Below are 19,062 nucleotides of genomic sequence, written 5' to 3' on the forward strand. Positions count from 1 at the left end.
GTTTGCGCACCCACTGTGGATAAAGCCCCATCAAGGGTGCTGTGAAAGCACAGATAAGAATTAGATGAGATTCCTGTTCCCAGGGCCCATGGTTCAATGAGAGAGACACAGATACCTGGCTCCCTAAACAGCACCCATGAGGAGGAAAGCTCCCTGAAGGCAAGACCATTATTGAGTTTGTTCAATGCTGCATCTCCAGTGCCTGGAATAGTGCCTGGCACATTGCCAATTTTATATATATATATATATATATATTTCTTAATTGAGTGAAATAAATAGAGCCATTATTTCTTCAAGTCATCCCAACACGGGCTTAAAAATGTAATCAATGCCAGAATAATAACTTGAACTTCCCAGGGTCCCTCCCTTCCAGCTACCGCAAGAATCTCAGCCCTTACAAAGTCTCCTCCACTCCCAATGTCTCCGGGAGTTCCTGGGCTCATCCTGGTGTCCACGAAGGCTGTGAGCACTGTGGTCCCAGCTCCCACATCATTAACTGCTATTTGGTCAAATGAATGAATGAGTGAAAGTTGTTTCTAAATTCTAAGTTGCCCTCCCTCCTCCTCCCCCAAATAAATTCCTTTGCAGTGTGGCATGCAGGATCTTAGTTCCCCGACCAGGGATGGAACCCATGCCCCCTGAAGTGGAAGCGCAGAACCCTAACCACTGGACCGCCAGGGAAGTCCCTAAATTCCTTCTTTTGAAAGAAAGTAAAACGTAAGAAAGGACTGTGCTGGGAAAGGTGGTATTTGCCTTGTTTTCCTCATGGGTTCTACCCCAAACTCCGAAGCTATATTCAAATACACTCCAATAAAAGAGTGGGGGTGGGAGAGGGGAGGAAAGTCACAGGCCCTGATGAGTCAGTCTCAGAGCACTGTCAGGGAAATGCAGCCCCAAACAAGAGGAATTAATAGGAATTCTGCTCTTCACTTTCATTTCCCAAAGGATATAAACGTGGTTTTAATATACAACCTGTAACAACATTTTGCTGAACCCTTTGGGTCTCAGCCCCCAGTTCTCTCAAGTCCCACACTTTGGAACCTCACGTTTCCCACAATCAAAAGAAAAACAAACTTTCTTTCACTTCCAGCTTCACTTCTCTCTCTCTCTCTTCTCGCCTGCCCACCCCGCTTCTTTTAACTTGTGGTAAAACATACATAACATTAATTTACCATGTTAACAATCTTAAGTGTATAGTTCAGTGGCATTAAGTACATTCACGATATTGTATAACCATCACCACCATCCACCTCTAGTACTTTCTCATCTAGCAAAACTGAAACTGTGTCCCCATTAAACACTAACTCCCCATTCCTCCTCTGCCCAGCCCCTGGCAACCACCATTCTACTCTCTGTCTCTATGAATTTGACTGCTCTAGGGACCTCATATAAATAGAATCATGCAGTATTTGTCCTTTTGTGTCTGACTTGTTTCACTGAGCATCATGTTTTTAAGGTTCATCTATGTTGTAGCATATGTCAGAATTTCATTCCTTTTTTATGGCCACGTAATATTCCACTGTGTAGATATGCCGCATTTTGTTTACCCATTCATCAGTTGATGGCACTTGGGTTGTTTCCACCTTTTGGCTGGTATGAGTAATGCTGCTATGAACATGGGCGTGCAAGTATCTGTTGCAGTCCCTGCTTTCCATTCTCTTGGACATACACTTAGGAGTGGACTTGCTGGGTCATAAGGTAATTAATTCTACGTTCAACGTTTTGAAGAACTGTTTTGCAGAACTATTTTGCACAAACCGCTTTCCACAGCAACTACACCCTTTTACACTGCCATCAGTAATGCACTAGGTTTCCAGTCTCTCCAGATACTCATCAACTTGTTATAGTCGACCTTCAGTATCTGCAAGGGATTGGTTCTAGGACCCGTCACTGATACCAAAATCCTAGGATGCTCAGGTTCCATAGCCAGCCCTCCATGTCGTGTAGGATCCAAGGTTGGTTGAATGTATGGATTCAGAACCTGCAGACACAGAGGCCCAGCTATATTTTCTGTTTTTTAATAATAGCCATGCTAGGAAGTGTAAAGTGCGGTTTTGATTTGCTCCAGGCCACTTTACAGTAAGTAGTCAAGGACGCTCTTTTAATCCACCATTAATGTGGCTTTGGCTCTTCACACATTTGCTTCTCTCCTGTCTCACTACCAACTGACTCACCTCTTATCTCCCAGTTCAAAATCCAGTTGGCTCAGCCAGGCCAATGGATTGATTCTCTTTGGGTCAGGTGTCTACTCCCGGCCCAAAAGACTCCAGACAGGGGGATGGAGGGAAGGGGTCCATGGGGCTTCCCTTTCCAGAAGTGTGGTGAGGGCACTTTCTAGACAGGGTGACTGGGGACAGGCAAGAGTAGGCTTGTGCAGTGTAGACTGTGGTGGGCTGTGGGCACGGTACTAGGCAGGAAGCGTGAACTGTGTAGCTTGGTCACCAGGAACTGGCCCTCAGAAATGTCAAATTGTCCACAAGCCAGGAGGGGACCCACTTCTTATTGACAAACTCAAGTTAATAAACTCTCAGATCTTGGGGTGGCTAACAGAATGTTTCTTTTTCTTTCTCTTCAGGATTATTCTTTATTCATTTACAGTGGGAAATAGATGGGTCAGGAGGACAGCTGGCTGTACAACAAATCTGTGCAGGCTCTCTCTGTAGCTATGCCCCGTGACAAGAGCCAAATTTTATTGTCTTTCTTTTCCTTTTTTTTAAATGTATTTTTTATTGAAGTATAGTTGATTTACTATGTTTTGTAAATTTCTGCTGTACTGTAAAGTGACTCAGTTATACACATATATACATTCTTTTTTATATTTTTTCCCTTATCGTTTATCCCAGGATATTGAATATATTTCCCTATTCTATACAGTAGGACCTTGTTGTTTATCCATCCTATATGTAATAGTTTGCATCTACTAACCCCAAACTGCCTGTCCATCTTTCTCCCACCTCACTAAGAAGCCAAATTTTAATCAGAGAATGTGGTGCCACTCACGTCAGAACAAGAAGAACCAGGGACCCATCCCAGGGACCACGAGGCACACATCCTCATCCCTGCCCCAGGCCAGGGCAGCTTGGTCAACGGCTGGCTTTTTGTGTTTTCTTTATTTTTTCCTCTTGGATGGCAGCTCTCAAGGGTGTGGAGACACTGACCCCTCTTTGAGGATTTGATAGGAGCCATGGACCCATTATCCAGAAAACCCCACGGAACACACAGTTTTGTGTTCAGTGTGGTGGATCTGAGACAATGCCATGTGTCCAACTCCATGTCGCTTTCCCCTGGGCACACGGGCACATGATGTCCCCCAGCCCTCGCGTGGTTAAGTGGGACAGTGTGATGGAATCCTGGCCCAAAAACTGGAGGCAGAAATGAAGGCCACTCCCAGGCCTGACCCCCAACTCTCCCCTCCTTATCTCCCCCTCTTTCTCTCTGTGCCCTGCTGGCCAGATGCAGAGCGTCCAGGGGAGGACCCCGAGCCCTGGGGGACAGAAGAGCAGGCAGAGGGAGGGGACTGGGCTCCTGAGTGACAGCGCGGACCAGAGCCTCACCTCCTGAACCAGCCTGCTCTGCGCTGTGAGAAGGAAGCAGGGGCCGTGGGAAGCCCCCGTGACAGCAGTTAGACACCCTGACCGACACCCCCAGAGGCAGCCATCCCCAGACCCCGCCCCCTGCAGCTCGGGCAGCCCTGAGTGTGCCCTGCGCGGCTCCTTTGTTTAACACTCACTAAACTACAAGCACCTCCTGTCCCACCTTCTTGGGCGGAATACAAGTCATGGGGTCCCCATCTTTGTCACACGTTTACACACCACACTCTTGGTCATACCAGCGAGGGCTTGAGGCCAACAGAAACTGCCCGAGTCCTTGTGTGACCTTGAGGGAGTCACTGGACCATCCCGAGTCCATTGGCGCTGATTCCCGCCCTGCCCGCGCCCGTGAGCTTCCGCTGGAGAGGGCGCCCCAGGCCTCAGCCACGCTGGTGGCCACGAGCCAACGCCCGACTGCCTGCTCTCGCCCCTCGTGTCCGCCCCTCGGGGGTGGTGAGCTTGTCCTTGGGTGTGCGCTGCCTCGGGGGGGCCTGACCTGGCAGCTGCAGAGGTTTCTTCCTCCTGAATAAGCTGTGCCCCTTGGCTCAGACTCTTGGGGCACTTCGGCTTTTTTTCTTTGGTTCATGTAAATGCTCTTCTGACTAATGCCAGCCGTGTTCTCATAGAACCAGAGGAGTTTTCTGGAGGAAAGGATAGGGAGGGAGTGGGGCGGGGTAGGTGGCCTTGGAGGGTTCCCAGTCTGCCCCTCCGGTGCTTGCCCTGGGTCAAGAGCCAGGCAGGAAGCTCTTAAGAGCAATTGCTCAAGAGCAGAGGAGGGCTGAGAGGCCTGGGGTAGAGATGGGAGTTGGGGGGAGTCACTCTGGCTGCCCCGGTCCTGCCTCAGTTTCGCTTCCATAACCCAGAGAGATGGGACCCGATGTGAAGGCTCAAGAGCCCCCTGGTTAGAGGGAGTCCAGGCCCATGAGGAATAGGATGTGGCTGTGCAGGGGTTGGGGGACCAGGGGAGCAGGATGGGCATCAGGCAGGAGCTGGGGGGGGGCGGCTGGCAGGAGTGTCACTGCTGGGAAGAGGAGGGGATCAAATCAAAGCACCTGGAGGGCCCTCCAGGGCAAAGGCAAACACTGAGGTCACGGCTGCTCCCGCAGAGCTCTGCTCCCACACCCCAGCCCCCAGCTATAAGGGCACCACCCCAGGCAGGGCGTCCAGGCTGTGGAGGAGTCATGGCCAAGTCACACCTGCTGCCGTGGCTGCTCCTGCTGGCCGCACTCTGTGGTCCAGGCACTGGTGAGTCTCCCCAGCCTCTCCTCACCCCACTCGCCACCCCGGGGCCAGGTGTGGAGGGGGCATCACGACCTCCTCCACCCCTTACCGAGCCCTGGCTCTGTCCCAGGCATTATCCTCAGGCTGTACCTTGTCCTCGTTTTAAAGATGAGGGAGTTTTGACTCAGAGAAACTCCAGGGCTTGTCCAAGGTCGCATAGCTGGCGGGCACTATAGCAGGTAGAACCAAGAGCCGTCCGACTCCAGCATGTTTAACGGTCACGCGTCCCAGTAAAATTGGGTTTGGAGGTTGGGTGAGGCCAGGGTGCCAGGTGTGGCTTGGACCCCAAGGTTGCTCTGGCCCCAAACAGCAGCTGTCTTGACCACCCCATCCCTGGCCTGCGCCCAGGGCCCCGAGTTCTGGTGCCAAAGCCTGGAACAAGCATTGCAGTGCAGAGCCCTAGGGCACTGCCTGAAGGAAGTCTGGGGACATGTGGAAGCTGTGAGTACCACCCAAGGATGCACCGAGACCAAAGGTCTTGGGATAGAGGGTCCTGGGTAGGCTCTGGATGGGCCTGAGGGATTGGAGCCCCTGTAGGGGATGGGATGGGATGGGATAGGATGGGATGTGATGGGATGGGTTGGGGTGGAAGGGATGGGATTGATGGGATGGGTTGGGATGGGATGGGAGGGATGGGATGGGATGGGATGGGATCGTGGGCAGTTGCCAGTGTCTTGGAGCACCCTATCAGCCTCAGCCACCTGAGCTGGGAGCATGGCCTCCACTCATGTGCCCCAAACTGGGGCCCTCTCTTCAGGATGACCTGTGCCAGGAATGTGAGGACATCACCTACGTTCTCACCAAGATGGCCAAGGAGGTCATTTCCCAGGTAATGAGGCCCAGACCCTGGACTGAAGCTTGGGGATTAAGAGATAGGGAAGAGGTTAGCCCCTTAAAGGAGCCAGCTCCAGCTCGGGGGTGATGCCTGGGTTCCCCCGGGGGACTCCAGGCGCCTCCCGGCCGGGAGAGGGCTCTGGAAGCGAGCTCAGTGGCACAGCCAGAGACGGTCTTTCCTGAGGGGAGCAGTCACCCCTGTGCCCAAGTATGTGGCGCCTTAGCACCCTCCCAACTCCAGGGCCCTGGGTGAAGGTGGCCAGTCAGGTGGGCAATGGCCTCATGTCCAGGGGCTCAGGCAGGGGCAGACCTCAGAGAGGCCAGGCTGACGGCCCCGTCTCCCGCCTGCCTCCCAGGGCACGATACGGGAATTGCTGGAGCACGAGTGCGACATCTTCCCGCTGAAGCTGCTGGGGTCCCAGTGCCACCGCATGCTGGACACCTACTTCCCACTGGTCATCCACCACTTCCAGAACCAGATGGTGAGGCCCTCTTGCCTCGCCTGCACCCTGCCTCCTGCACGGCCTTCACGCCCACCCTCTCCCTGAGTTACCCCCCCACCGTGGCAGCCCACCCCCTGCCCACACGGGGTGCAGGAAACTCAGTGCCCCTCGGCCTGTACCCAGGTGACAGCGGCCCCCACTCAGCCGTACACGGTGGGCCTGCGCGCTCTCAGGCACCGGCACGCACCCTCACACCCTTCGCACAGACAAACGCTCAGTCACACACTCACTGCGCACAGTCTCACGCGACACCTACGCCGTCTACACGCTCACACGACGAACACACTCTCACATACTTACACTCACTCATTCTCACAAACATCCGCGTTCACACTCGTTCACACACATTCCCAGACACGTGCCCCAAAGTCCCCACTTGACCCCCTCTCTACCTTTGGTCTCCTCTCCCACCCCGACAGAGTCCTAAACCACAGCCCCAAACCAGCCTGCTCCCCGCATTCCAGGCCTAAAGGCAGTGGCCTGGTGCCTGAGTCCTTGAGCCAGACGGAGGGGGAGTGGGGTCCCCTCCCCCGCCCCAATCACCTTCTCACCCTGCGTTGTGCCCTAGAGCCCAAAGGCCACCTGCGAGCACTTGGGCCTGTGCAAACGCACGCATCCAGAGCCACGGCAGGAGCCAGAGCCGTCAGGCCCCCTGCAGGACAAGCTGGTCCTCTCCGTGCTGCCTGGGGCCCTCCAGGCGAGGCCCGGGCCGCAGACACAGGTGAGATGGAGATCCAGAGAGCGAGGGCCATGGCCGAGGCCCTGGATCACTTGGCCTGGGAGGGGCAGCGTTGGGAAGGGGACCAGCAGCTCCAGACAGGGCCTACGGCAGGAGCAGGAGGAGGGGACACGGAAGTGGAGGCGAGTCGGGCGAGGCAGAGCCCGGAGGAGCCTTCTGTCCAGCTTGCCTCCAGCGCGATTCTCTCCCCCAGGATCTCTCCGAGCAGCGGTTCCCCCTCCCCATCCCCCTCCCTGTCTGCTGGCTCTGCAGGACTTTGATCAAGCGGATCCAAGCTGTGATTCCCAAGGTGAGGCGTCCAGGGCCACGAGGCCGCCCACACCTCCACTTCCCCCCACCTCTCCCCATACGCCCACCAGGGGCCAGCTGGCTGCATTGTCCCCACCCAAGGGACCCTGGCACTCAGGCTGGGCCTGGTAGGTGCCAGACCTAGAGCCTGTTCAACGACTGTGGGGAATTCCTTGGCGGTCCAGTGGTTAGGACTCGGCACTTTCACTGCCGTGACCCAGGTTCAATCCCTGGTCCGGGAAACTAAGCTCCCTCAAGCCATGGGGGAGAAAAAAACAAACAGAAACAAAACCACTGTGAAGCCCCGACTGTGTGCCAGGCACTATGCCAGGTGTCAAAGTACAGAAAAAAATCTCAGTCGTCTTTGTAGAAAAGGTTCTTTCATTTCACAAAAGGAGAATTTCCGCAGATGGACACTCCATCCCTGCCTGCCCCAAACGTGGGGTCTTCCAGACCTGTAGTGACCATCACCCAACGGCCCTGCCCTGAAATGGGGCCCAAGTGAGGACAGGCCCTGCCCCGTCGGCCCTTCCAGATGAGGGCCTGCACGGCCGCCTGGTCACTGAGGGCGTCCCCACCTTCCTGAGTTTGCATTGTGGTGGGAGAGATTTTTTTCAGGTAGTGGTTACTTCAGAGCAGAGAATGAAAACAGATAAGGGGAGGGACAGTGATGGGGGAGGGGGGTTAGGATGGTCGTCAGGAGGCGTCTCTGAGGAGGTGATGGCTGAGCTGAGGCCTGGAGGATGACAAAGCAGAACGAGCTTGGTCAGCTGTGTGGCTGACTCAGGTGGGCTCGGGGAGGGTGGTCGGGGAGGGGGCAGAGCGTAGGTCGGCGGGCCCGGGAGAAACACCGGAGCCAAGCGAGAGAACGCTGGGCCTTCTTCTGCACGCAGTTCACAGCTGTGGAAGGGTTTCAGGCAGGGGGAGGCCATGACTGGATTTACACTTCAGCAAGATCGAGCTCCTGCGGTTTGAAGAATGAATTGGGCAGATGGGAGAGAAAAAATGAGAGCAAGGAGATGATTGCAGAAATGGGGGGTGGAGCTAGGAGGGGGACTGGGGACGTGTCTGGGACGGGGGCTCTGCAGGACTCAGCGATGGACGGGACCTGGGGAGTGGGGACGAGAGAGGAATCGGCAATGACTCCACGGACTTTGGCTTGAGCAATGGGTTCTCTGGAATGCCCCCAGCTGAGGTGAGTAGATTTGAGAAGAAACAGGTCTGGGCAGAAAAATCATGAGTTCTCTCCTGGCCATGCTGAGTTCAAGACTCTTGTGCAACATGCAAGAGGAGGCGACAAGCAGGCAGCCGGATCCCCCAGCCAGGTCCAGAGACATCAGTCTGAGAGTCGAGGCTACAGACAAGATTTAAATCCCAGGGAACGGTTGGGATCATCCAGGGACGTGGTGTGGACCAGGTCGAGGAGAAGGAGGCCCGGTCCAAGCAAAGGGAAACACCAGCGAAAGAACCTGAGGAGGGACAGCCAGGGAGGTGGGGACACCACGGCATGAGGGTCACAGAGGCTGAGAGAAGAAGGCATTTGAGCAAGGAGGGAGCAGTCATCAGGCCCCAAAGCTGCTGAGGGATCGACAACACATGTCCAGGGGGATGCTGTGACCTTGAGAGCTGTTTTGGAGGAGTTACGGGGACCAAAGCGTAGCATTAAGTACTGACAACTCTTTCATGAAGTTTTTCTGGGAAGGGGAGTGGAGATGGGTGAGGCTCTTTTAAAAAAATATTAATTAATTAATTAATTAATTAACTAATTTGGCTGCTCTGGGTCTTAGTTGCGGCTCACGGGATCTTCGTTGCCGCATGCAGGATCTTCGTTGCGGTATGCAGGAAATTTAGTTGTGGCATGCGAACTCTTAGTTGCAGCACGTGGGATCTAGTTCCCTGACCAGGGATGGAACCCAGGTCCCCTGCATTGGGAGCACGGAGTCTTAGCCACTGGGCCACCAGGGAAGTCCCGGGGTGAGGCTTTTTAATGAGAGAAGCTATTTTAACGTGTTCACATGCTAAGAGACCAATGGGCAGGAGGGAATAGCAATGAGGCAGGACAGAGAGGGGGATGCAGAGGTGAAGCACGTGTGCAGGTGGGGGCAGGGTGGACCCAATGCACAAGGAGATGGGCCAGCTTTTGACAGAGCAGGGATACCTCATCATAGCAGGAGAGGAGGCCGAGTGTGGGATCTGTTGCGAGCAAATGGGTACATTTGGTGAGATGTACCATTTGGAATGTGTTACATCCCAGAGAGGTACACGTCCCTCTGCCCTACTGCTTCCTCGGCCTTTCTGGTGCTAGGGGACAGGGGAGGGTTGCAAGCAGGAGCAGGGCCCAGGCCAGCCTGCCGCATATAGGTTCTTTTTTTTTTAATTGAAGTATAGTTGATGTACAGTATTATATGTTACAGGTGTACAGTATAGTGATTCACAAAACTTTGAAAGGTTATATGCCATTTATAGTTATTATAAAATATTGGCTATATTCCCTGTGATGTGCAATATGTCCTTGTAGCTTATTTCATGCATGTAAGTTCTTGGCTGAATGAATAAAGGAGCGGAGGGATGAGCGTGCCTGCCGCCTCTCTCCTTGCCCCTCAGCTGGGAGGTTGTGTTTGGAATCAAGGGTGGGGTGGGGAAACTCCTGGCTTTCCCCAGGGACTCCCGAAACCGCAGGCTCTGGAGCACAGACAGGAGCGGGAAAGCACAGCACGCCCGGGTCAGGAGGGAGAAGACTCAGGTCTGGTTCTGCCTCTGCCCCAGGCTGCCATGTGGCCTTGGCAATGACCACTTCTCTGGGCAACTCTGAAATTTCAGCAATTCCAGACTCTTTGAAGTCAAAGGTGGGTCCATGGCCTGATTCTTGCACCAGTTCAGTGATTCTGGGCAAGTCCCCTGGACTCTGTGATGCTCAGGGTCCTTATCTGTAAACAGTATAATAATTCTCCAAGGGAACAAAGTAAGGTCTACAAAGTACCCAGCTAGTGCTAGGCACTGACTAGGTCTTTCAAGAGAAGGTCCGACCCTGCCCTCTCTCGGCCCCCGCCCCAGGGTACGCTGGCCACGACTGTGGCCCAAGTGTGCCACGTGGTACCCCTGGTGGTGGGCGGCATCTGCCAGTGCCTTGCCGAGCGCTACGTCTCCATCCTGCTAAACACACTGCTGGACCACATGCTGCCCCAGCTGGTCTGCGGCCTCATCCTCCGGTGCTCCAGCGAGGACGGCGCTGGCCCAGGTGAGCCTGCAGTCCCAGCCCCTGCCCATCGCCCACTCTCATCCCTCCCCACCCCGGCCCTGCACGACCCTCTCCTTCCCAGGTGCCCCTGCACTGCGCCAGTGAGGACAGGAACTGAATACTCTGCAGGGCATCTTTGACTGTTTTTTCTCTCTAGCCCTCACCGCTCTGGGGTCCCTGCCAGGAGAATGGCTACCGCAAGACACTGAGTGCCAGCTCTGCGTGTCTGTGACCACCCAGGCAGGGAAGAGCAGCGAGCAGGCCATGCCACAGGCAATGCGCCAGGCCTGCCTGGGCTCCTGGCTGGATAGGCAAAAGGTGAGGGGCAGGCACAGCAGAGGCTTGGGACCCAGGGGCTGCCGGTGGTGGAGGGTGGAGCCCAGGAGAGACTTCCCAGCCAGAGATACACTGAGATACTTCCCCCCCACCGCCGTTAAGGAGCTCAGACAGGCAGACAGGATGTGGGCCAAACAGTGGTGGTGCTGTAACTTAGGGCAAACCCCGCTAAGGTCAGGAGTCGTCTCTGGACAAAGGGCGTGGGCTCTGGAGGACCAGCAGGCCTCTCTCATGGACCAGGAGGGAGGCCCAGTCATCTACCAGGAGATGAGTAATGTCAGGGCCGGCTGGAGCCCGAGAGGGCCTGGCCATCTCTCCAGGGTCCCAGTCCTGTCCCAGCGCCAACCCTCCTTCCGGTGCGACTCAGTGGGGACCAACCCCCCTGCAGGAGAGGGCTGGGCCTGAAGTCCTGGGGTCCCTGTACTCAGAGTGGGCGACAAGCCCGCTGACTCCCGTCCCAGGAGGCTGCTTTCCACATGGTACTCCCTACTGCCCATCACATCAGGTTTCCAAGACCAGATGAGCTTTAAGATGCCTTCCAGAACTGAAATTTAGGGGGAGGGGGAAAAGGGGGATGAGATTCTGCCCCTGTGCCTCCACCTCCAATGTCCCTGGCTTTCCTGGCAGAAAACCCCATTTCAGCCCACGGCGGCTTGCTCAGAGTGTTACAGCCGGAGCTGCTCAGTGGGGACTGAGGGCTGGACCTACACGAGGTCCGGGGGAGCCCTGGAGTGATCCATCTAAGTGGGGAGGCCTGCAGCCAGGCAGGAGAGCCCTGCCCTGGGCCTGGGCCCACCCCACCCTGTGTCTGTCTCCTTCCTCAGTGTGAGCAGTTTGTGACGCAGCACGCACCCCAGCTGCAGACCCTAGTGTCCGGGGGCTGGGACGCCCACACCGCCTGCCAGGTACACCCACGCTTCCCAGCTGATCCGGGACTTTCCTCAGCTCCCAGGACCCCCACCCTCTCCGGTCCACGGTCCTCAAGGGCCCCATTCCCCCGGGGTGCAGGGCGGCCCCAGGAGCGCAGGCCCCCAACTGGGACATGCCCTCGCATGTTTTACGATAGAAAAGGCAGTCTCAGAGAAGTCAAGAGAAAGCCACGACAGAATGAAAAAGAGGAGTATGGGAAGGGAGAGGGCAGCTTTAAGGAGTGTGGTTTGAGGTGCATTCTGGGATGGGGGGGTGTTCACTGAGCAGTGTGTGCTTGATGGGGGGCTACAAAGTGAGAGTCTTGGGGCGAGCATCCCACCTCCTCCAGCTCTAAACCCAGAAGGCCTGTGGCTCAGGGAGTGGCCCAAGGAGTCCACGAGGTCACCTCAAGAGCTCCCACCAGGTGGCAGGTGGAGTGAGAGCCGCCCCTTCTAGGAGGAGATTCCCTAACATCCTCAGAGTTGGGAATGGGGGGTGCAAGGCCTCAGGCCCTAATGCTATCCGTGTGGCAGGCCCTGGGGATGTGCATGACCCCGTTCAGTCCTCTTCAGCGCGTCCACAGACCCCACTTCTGATGAGAACTCAACGTCATGCCAGGTGAGTCCAGGCCCCCAACTGACGGGAGTGTGGGCAGGTCCTCCTCCCATCAGGAGGGGAGCCCCTCTGTCCCCAAGCAGGAGAAGACAGCCACTGATTCTGGCTGCTCCATCCTCTTCTTCACAGGCCAAACTCGAGGCTCCTGAGGGCCCCTGGCAGCACCTTCACCAGAATGACCTCTCTCGAACCCGCTCACCCCTCTGCCCAGGATCCCTGTGGCGCTCAGTGCCAGGCCCAGCTCCCAGCTCCCTTGCTCTGGCCCAGCCCTCAGGGGAGCTTCTGCGCCTGCCTGAGGCTTCCCCCTTACAGCTCACCCTCTGCACTCTTCAGTCTTGGACGTGTTTAGACCAAGGCCAGCCTTTCCTGAAACTCAGGGGAAATCAGACTTTGCTGCCCGAAGATGACACCCCCTCAGAGGCCAGGAACTCCGCCATCACCTGTCTCCCCACTCCTGAGACACATCCCTCTCTCCCTCCCTGTCATTCGGTCAGAGGCCGCACCTTAGGATGGAGGGGTGGGTCAGATGCAGCCTCTGTGCCAGGTGCCTCCGGGCAGGGAAGTGCCCCTGAGAACAAACCTGGTCAACTTTACAATTCTCCCCAGAGCAAGACCCCAACACAAAGGTCATTTATTCATTTCTTCGCTCATTTTTTAAAAATGCAGTGAGTGCCTGTGGCCAGGCCACATTCTAGGGGCAAGGGCCAGAGCTGGGAATAAAAGAGTGAGCCCGCTGCCCTCCTGGAGCTCACACCCCGGGGCCAGCCTCTTCCATCTGCAGGTCAGGGGGAAGCCCGGCCTGCTCCCCAAATCCTCAGCCTGGTCTGTCCTATCTCTAACCACAGCCTGAAACCAGAGCCACTTCCGTCCACTCTGGGTGTGAGGCACAGCCAAGCTGCATCTTCTGGAGGGGGTCTGCAGAGGAGGTTTCTGGGCCGGGGCCACCTTCACACACTACCTGAGCCATCCCTGCTCTCACAGGGTAGAGATCTCCCCAGGGCTGGGCCGAGGGGATCTCGTTGTGGGCCCTCAGTGCTTCTCCAAGTCCTGGCTGCAAGAGGACAGCAGGGGAAAAGCTGGGCCCTGCCTCACTCCGATCTGCACGTGCACAAGATCCTAGCTTTTATAATTATTCTGCTAACACTTTCACAATATTCAAGATTCAGAAGAATAAAAAATGGGAACATAAAGTACCAGAAAAAATAGACATGTGAAATCCTTAAACTTTTTTTAAACATCAGGAAACCCCTGGCGTGGTCAAAGGTGAGCACGGCAGTGCTCTAAGCCTGGCGGAAGGTGATTGGGCACTTTCAATATTTGAACGTTTTCCTGCTTAAGAGCTGTTGTTGCTTTTTGTAAGGTTGAACTCCCAACTTTTGTTTGAAATGCCAGGGTGACTCGATTCCTGCTGTGATGTATCTCCTCAAAGTTCACTTGGGGCTGGTCACGCTGGGGATCAGTTCCCAGGTAATGCAGCAACCATAAGGATACTAACAAAGTGCCATCTCCTTGTCCTAAAAGAAAAGACACTGCCCTTTAAGATGCTGCAGAAGCTGCAGCCTCACCCTGAAGGTAGCCGGGCGGGGGCAGGGAGGCCTGCCCCACCCTCCTTCATGATGGAGAAATATACGCCTATGTCACCTCTCCCTCCTGTAACTGCTTCCAGGCTGGCCCCCACCTGTTACCCTCCCCCCTCCCAAAGAGCCCACCCACTGTGATGAAGTGAGGTCGTCAGGGTACCCCAAACTCAAAATATACCAAAAAAAAAAAAACAACCAACCAAATTAATTAACCTTTAGCATTAAAGACCTAAATGCCTGGAAGTGTCCCTTCACTTCATAAAAGAACTTTTATTATGTTTCCTATTATAAAAGAAATACATGTTTATTATAGAAAATTCAGAAATTGCAGACCAAGAAACAGTTGAAATCACCCACAATCCTACCAATCCCAGGAGAGAGCTATATTGGATGTAGACTCTGACCCTGAACTAGACTTTTTCAATCCATTTGCCCACCCTTTGGCTCCACCCTGAATGGTTCCACCATTCAAGCACCAGGAAGAGCTTTTTATACAACCTGCGCTTGGGGTAGGGAAGATTGACACAAACCCTTGGCCTCTGAATTTGAACTTTTAAGTAAATCTTTTTGTAAATCTATAGCAGACTATTGTCTTGAAAGCCATTATTTCAATTACAAGACTAAGGTCCCTGAGAGAAAAGAGTGTTTTACATTTTGAAAAAAAGCTTGGTTGGGAAGATGAAGCGCATGGACAGCCTGAAGGACGGGAGGCATTAACAGTTTATCCCAAAAGCAAGCGTGGGAATGAGCTCCTGATAATGGAAGAGGAGGCTTCACTCAAAAGGTCAGGAGTCAACCAGCTATGGAAGGAGAGAAGTGGCTACAGCTGAGACTCAGGGTGGGGGTCCCTGAGACATTCCCAGCACCCTGCACCCCAGAGGAAGGTAAGAAGGAAAAGCCCCAAGAGGGGTTAGTGTCCCAGAGCAGTAGAGGGGCTCGTTCTTCAGTTGCCAGGGTGCAGCCTGGGGAGGACACATCAGAAAGAGTGAAGAGAATGGCCTCAGGGAGGGGCCTGGGGACTGCCCCAGGGGGAGCCCACCCACATGTTGCAGGAGAGCAAGCACACCTCACAGCCCAGAGGCCATCAGGATGGGCTCTGGACAAGATGGTGGGCCCACAAGAGCCCATGGTTGGCGACAAAGCAGTGACAGTTGCATGGACCTTGAGAGGATGAGAAGTCAGACATGTGTAGCCAACACAAGATGGTGAAGATCAGGCAAGATGAGTGACGCTTGGGTGGAGACCTGGAGTGCCCGGGAGAGCACAGTCACCAACATCTCTCCTCACAACAGGGTAATGTGTAAATCAATCCCAGGGGTAAGGGAAGGAGGGTTCAGTGGTTAGTTGCCCAAGATGGGCTGGCTGTGCATTAAACAAGAAGGGACTGAGTTATTTTCAGATGGAAATATTAAGTATGGGGGGCTTATGAGCCAAAATGAGTTCAGTTATAGACAAATACAATTATATTTATGTCCCGCAATTAATGACTGAAGTTTTAAATCCACTACACAATCAATATAACATTTATAACATATATAACATTATTCCAAACCTTCCTCTGCACGTGTACAAAAATAGATATAACAGATTTACAAAAATGGGAACACCCTATACATGCTGTTTCGTAAACTGCTTTGTTCATTTAAAATAATCTTTCCTATAAAATAGATAAACAAGAACCTACTATATAGCACAGGGAACTATACTCAGTATCTTGTAATAACCTATAATGGAAAAGAAACTGAAAAAGAATATTTATATATATATAAATAACTATATATATTTATATATGTATATAACTGAATCACTTTGCTGTACACCTGAAACTAACACAACATTGTAAATCAACTATACATCAACCAAGGAAAGAAAAAATTAAAAAAAACTTTTTTTAACTTTTCCATGTCAATAAATATAGATACCTATCATCACTGCTAATTGCCGCATGCTTTTTTTCTTGATAAAAACTCTTTACTTTTTTTTTTAAAGATTGACTGATGGGTTGATTGATTTTGGCTGCACTGGGTCCTAGTTGCAGCATGCGGGATCTTCGTTGCAGCATGTGGGATCTTTTAGTTGCAGTATGCAGACTCCTAGTTGCAGCATGTGAACTCTTAGTTGCAGCATGCGTGTGAGATCTAGTTCCCCGACGAGGGATCGAACCCAGGCCCCCTGCATTGGGAGCGTGGAGTCTTACCCACTGACAACCAGGGAAGTCCCAGAACTCTTTACTTTTTAAAACAACTATTATCAACAATGTTGTGAAGAATAAAAATCCTGGCAGTAACATCTTTGCTTACTAGTCTGATTATTTCCTTAGAATCAATTCTAAGACACGAAATTTTGGGGACAAAAACCATGTACATCTTTACTTCTAACATAGTCTGTATTATCAAACTGGCCCTCTACCAGCCGTACCAATTTCTATCTCAGTAGTAAACAAGTGCCTCTTTTTCACTCTCTCCAACCCTGGATATTCGCAATGTTTCAAATCTTTGCTAAACTATAAAATGACCTCCGGTTATTCTCATTTGCATTTCTTTGGTTACTAAGTAAACTTTTTTTAACATGTTTATTGGCCATTTATATTTCATTTTTCATGAAATGCCTATTTGGGTTTTTTGCCTGATTATCCGCTGGGGTGTGCTTTTTATTGTCTTACCAGTAAAAATATATCAGGTATATTTATTTATTTACTGTCCTATATGGTGCAGATTTTCCCCTAGCATAAGTCTCTCAAATTTAGGATATGTTTTCCACATATCTATCTTTTCCTTTGTGACATCCAGCTAAGAAAGCATGAATTTCACTTCTTTCCCATCTGTGATTCAGACTGGCCAGAGCCTGATGTCTCCAAAGAGAAAGCATATGCTGGAATCACAGCTGTAAAGACACGTGGGCCAGGCCCCCAGCTCAGACAGCAGTGGTGGAAGCCACCCACATGTCACCCACAAAGGACCTCAAGCTACACACACAGGACATGACAGTCAGCCTGAGCAGTGGTCCCCAACCTTTGGTGGAAGCCACCCACATGTCACCCACAAAGGACCTCAAGCTACACACACAGGACATAACAGTCAGCCTGAGCAGTGGTCCCCAACCTTTCAGGCAACTGCATCTATCGTCAACACCTTGGGAGGGTGTAAGGAGACAAAGTCATCTCTGCAAAAGAAGGATACAGAGAACACAGACTCAGCACTATGCCATTTGCTTAACGAACATTATTAGTCACTGACTCCTAAGTGCCAAGCATTTCCCTAGGGCTGGGCACAAAAGAAACAGTTGCTGTCTGCCCTTCTGGAACTTAGAGTCTAGTTGAGAAGATGGACATTAATCAGAGAATCACAGAAAAAAATGGCATACTTCAGGTGGGGTAAGTGCCATCAATTAGACCAATGCATGGTGCTGACTGAGCAGATACGAGAGTCAGAGAGGTGAAAGAAGAGCAAGGTAAAAGAAAAAGAGCACCCCAAGGAAAGGAAGTGGATGGCACAAAGGCCAGGTGCCTTGTGGCATATTTGAGCAACAGAATAAAAGCCAGTGAGTCTGGAAATCAGGATCAGTAGAAACATCGCGAGAGGTGAGACTAGAGAGGCTAATTTCAGGCTTTATTCTAAGAGCCAATGAAGGGTCTTAAGCGGGAGATCAGGGTGTGGGGGAGAAATGATTTGGTTAGATTTGTGCCTTAAAAGATTACTCTGGCTGGGACTTCCTTGGTGGTCCAGTGGTTAAGACTCCACCCTCCTGCCTCCCATCAGGAAGCTTGCACAAGCCTCTTAGATAGCCTCATCCACCAGCAAGAACTACAGTTCTGCAGCCTGTGGAAGGAAAACCACATTCACAGAAAGATAGACAAAATGAAAAGGCAGAGGACTTTGTACCAGATGAAGGAACAAGATAAAACCCCAGAAAAACAACTGAATGAAGTGGAGATAGGCAACCTTCCAGAAAAAGAATTCAGAATAATGATAGTGAAGATGATCCAGGACCTCGGAAAACGAATGGAGGCAAAGAACGAGAAGATGCAAGAATTGTTTAACAAAGACCTAGAAGAATTAAAGAACAAACACCTAGAAGAATTAAAGAACAAACAAACAGAGATGAACAATACAGTAACTGAAATGAAAAATACACTAGAAGGAATCAATAGCAGAATAACTGAGACAGAAGAACGGATAAGTGACCTGGAAGACAGAATGGTGGAATTCACTGCCACCAAACAGAATAAAGAAAAAAGAATGAAAAGAAATGAAGACAGCCTAAGAGACCTCTGGGACAACATTAAACGCAACAACATTTGCATTATAGGGGTCCCAGAAGGAGAAGAGAGAAAGGACCCGAGAAAGTATTTGAAGAGATTATAGTCGAAAACTTCCCTAACATGGGAAAGGAAATAGCCATCCAAGTTCAGGAAGCACAGAGAGTCCCAGGCAGGATAAACCAAAGGAGAAACATGCCAAGACACATAGTAATCAAATTGACAAAAATTAAAGACAAAGAAAAATTATTGAAAGCAGCAAGGGAAAAATGACAAATAACATACAAGGGAACTTCCATAAGGTTAACAGCTGATTTCTCAGCAGAAACTCTACAAGCCAGAGGGAGTGGCACAATATATTTAAAGTGATGAAAGGGAAGAACCTACAACCAAGATTACTCTACCTGGCAAGGATCTCATTCAGATTCGACGGAGAAATCAAAAGTTTTACAGACAAGCAAAAGCTAAGAGAATTCAGCACCACCAAACCAGCTCTACAACAAATGCTAAAGGAACTTCTCTAAGTGGGAAACACAAGAGAAGAAAAGAACCTACAAAAACAAACCCATAACAATTAAGAAAATGGTCATAGGAACATACATATCGATAATTACCTTAAACGTGAATGGATTAAATGCTCCAACCAAAAGACACAGGCTGGCTGAATGGATACAAAAACAAGACCCATATATATGCTGTCTACAAGAGACCCACTTCAGACCTAGGGACACACACAGACTGAAAGTGAGGGGATAGAAAAAGATATTCCATGCAAATGGAAATCAAAAGAAAGCTGGAGTAGCAATACTCATAGCAGATAAAATAGACTTTAAAATAAAGAATGTTACAAGAGACAAGGAAGGACAGTAGATAATGATCAAGGGATCAATC

At 51.8% G+C, this 19,062-nt stretch overlaps 1 protein-coding gene across 4 annotated transcripts; it reads left to right on the forward strand.

Moving 5' to 3' along the window:
- Positions 1-4,614: 4,614 nt before the first annotated feature.
- SFTPB (surfactant protein B) lies at positions 4,615-13,519 on the forward strand. 4 transcript variants are annotated; one of them, XM_059942471.1, is made up of 11 exons: positions 4,615-4,835; positions 5,182-5,312; positions 5,629-5,700; positions 6,062-6,187; positions 6,777-6,929; positions 7,141-7,236; positions 10,290-10,473; positions 10,631-10,791; positions 11,634-11,714; positions 12,252-12,336; positions 12,463-13,519. In XM_059942471.1, the coding sequence occupies exons 1-10, from the start codon at positions 4,772-4,774 to the stop codon at positions 12,312-12,314; spliced, it is 1,131 nt and encodes a 376-aa protein (XP_059798454.1). In that variant the 5' UTR covers positions 4,615-4,771; the 3' UTR covers positions 12,315-12,336; positions 12,463-13,519. The 4 variants fall into 4 exon arrangements, with proteins under 4 accessions (XP_059798454.1, XP_059798456.1, XP_059798455.1 ...); XM_059942473.1 differs by having other exon boundaries at positions 10,359-10,473; XM_059942472.1 differs by having other exon boundaries at positions 5,185-5,312.
- Positions 13,520-19,062: the final 5,543 nt, after the last annotated feature.

This window comes from Balaenoptera ricei, chromosome 13 (genome assembly GCF_028023285.1).
Source record: "Balaenoptera ricei isolate mBalRic1 chromosome 13, mBalRic1.hap2, whole genome shotgun sequence".
NCBI lineage: Eukaryota > Metazoa > Chordata > Mammalia > Artiodactyla > Balaenopteridae > Balaenoptera > Balaenoptera ricei.

Bases quoted from the DNA above. Each gene is read 5' to 3' on its own strand.
- SFTPB (XM_059942471.1), top strand. From the start codon at position 4,772: ATGGCCAAGTCACACCTGCTGCCGTGGCTGCTCCTGCTGGCCGCACTC. The intron at 5,701-6,061 runs GTAATGAGGCCC...CCTGCCTCCCAG, and splicing joins CCAAGGAGGTCATTTCCCAG to GGCACGATACGGGAATTGCT. The intron at 6,188-6,776 runs GTGAGGCCCTCT...GTTGTGCCCTAG, and splicing joins ACCACTTCCAGAACCAGATG to AGCCCAAAGGCCACCTGCGA.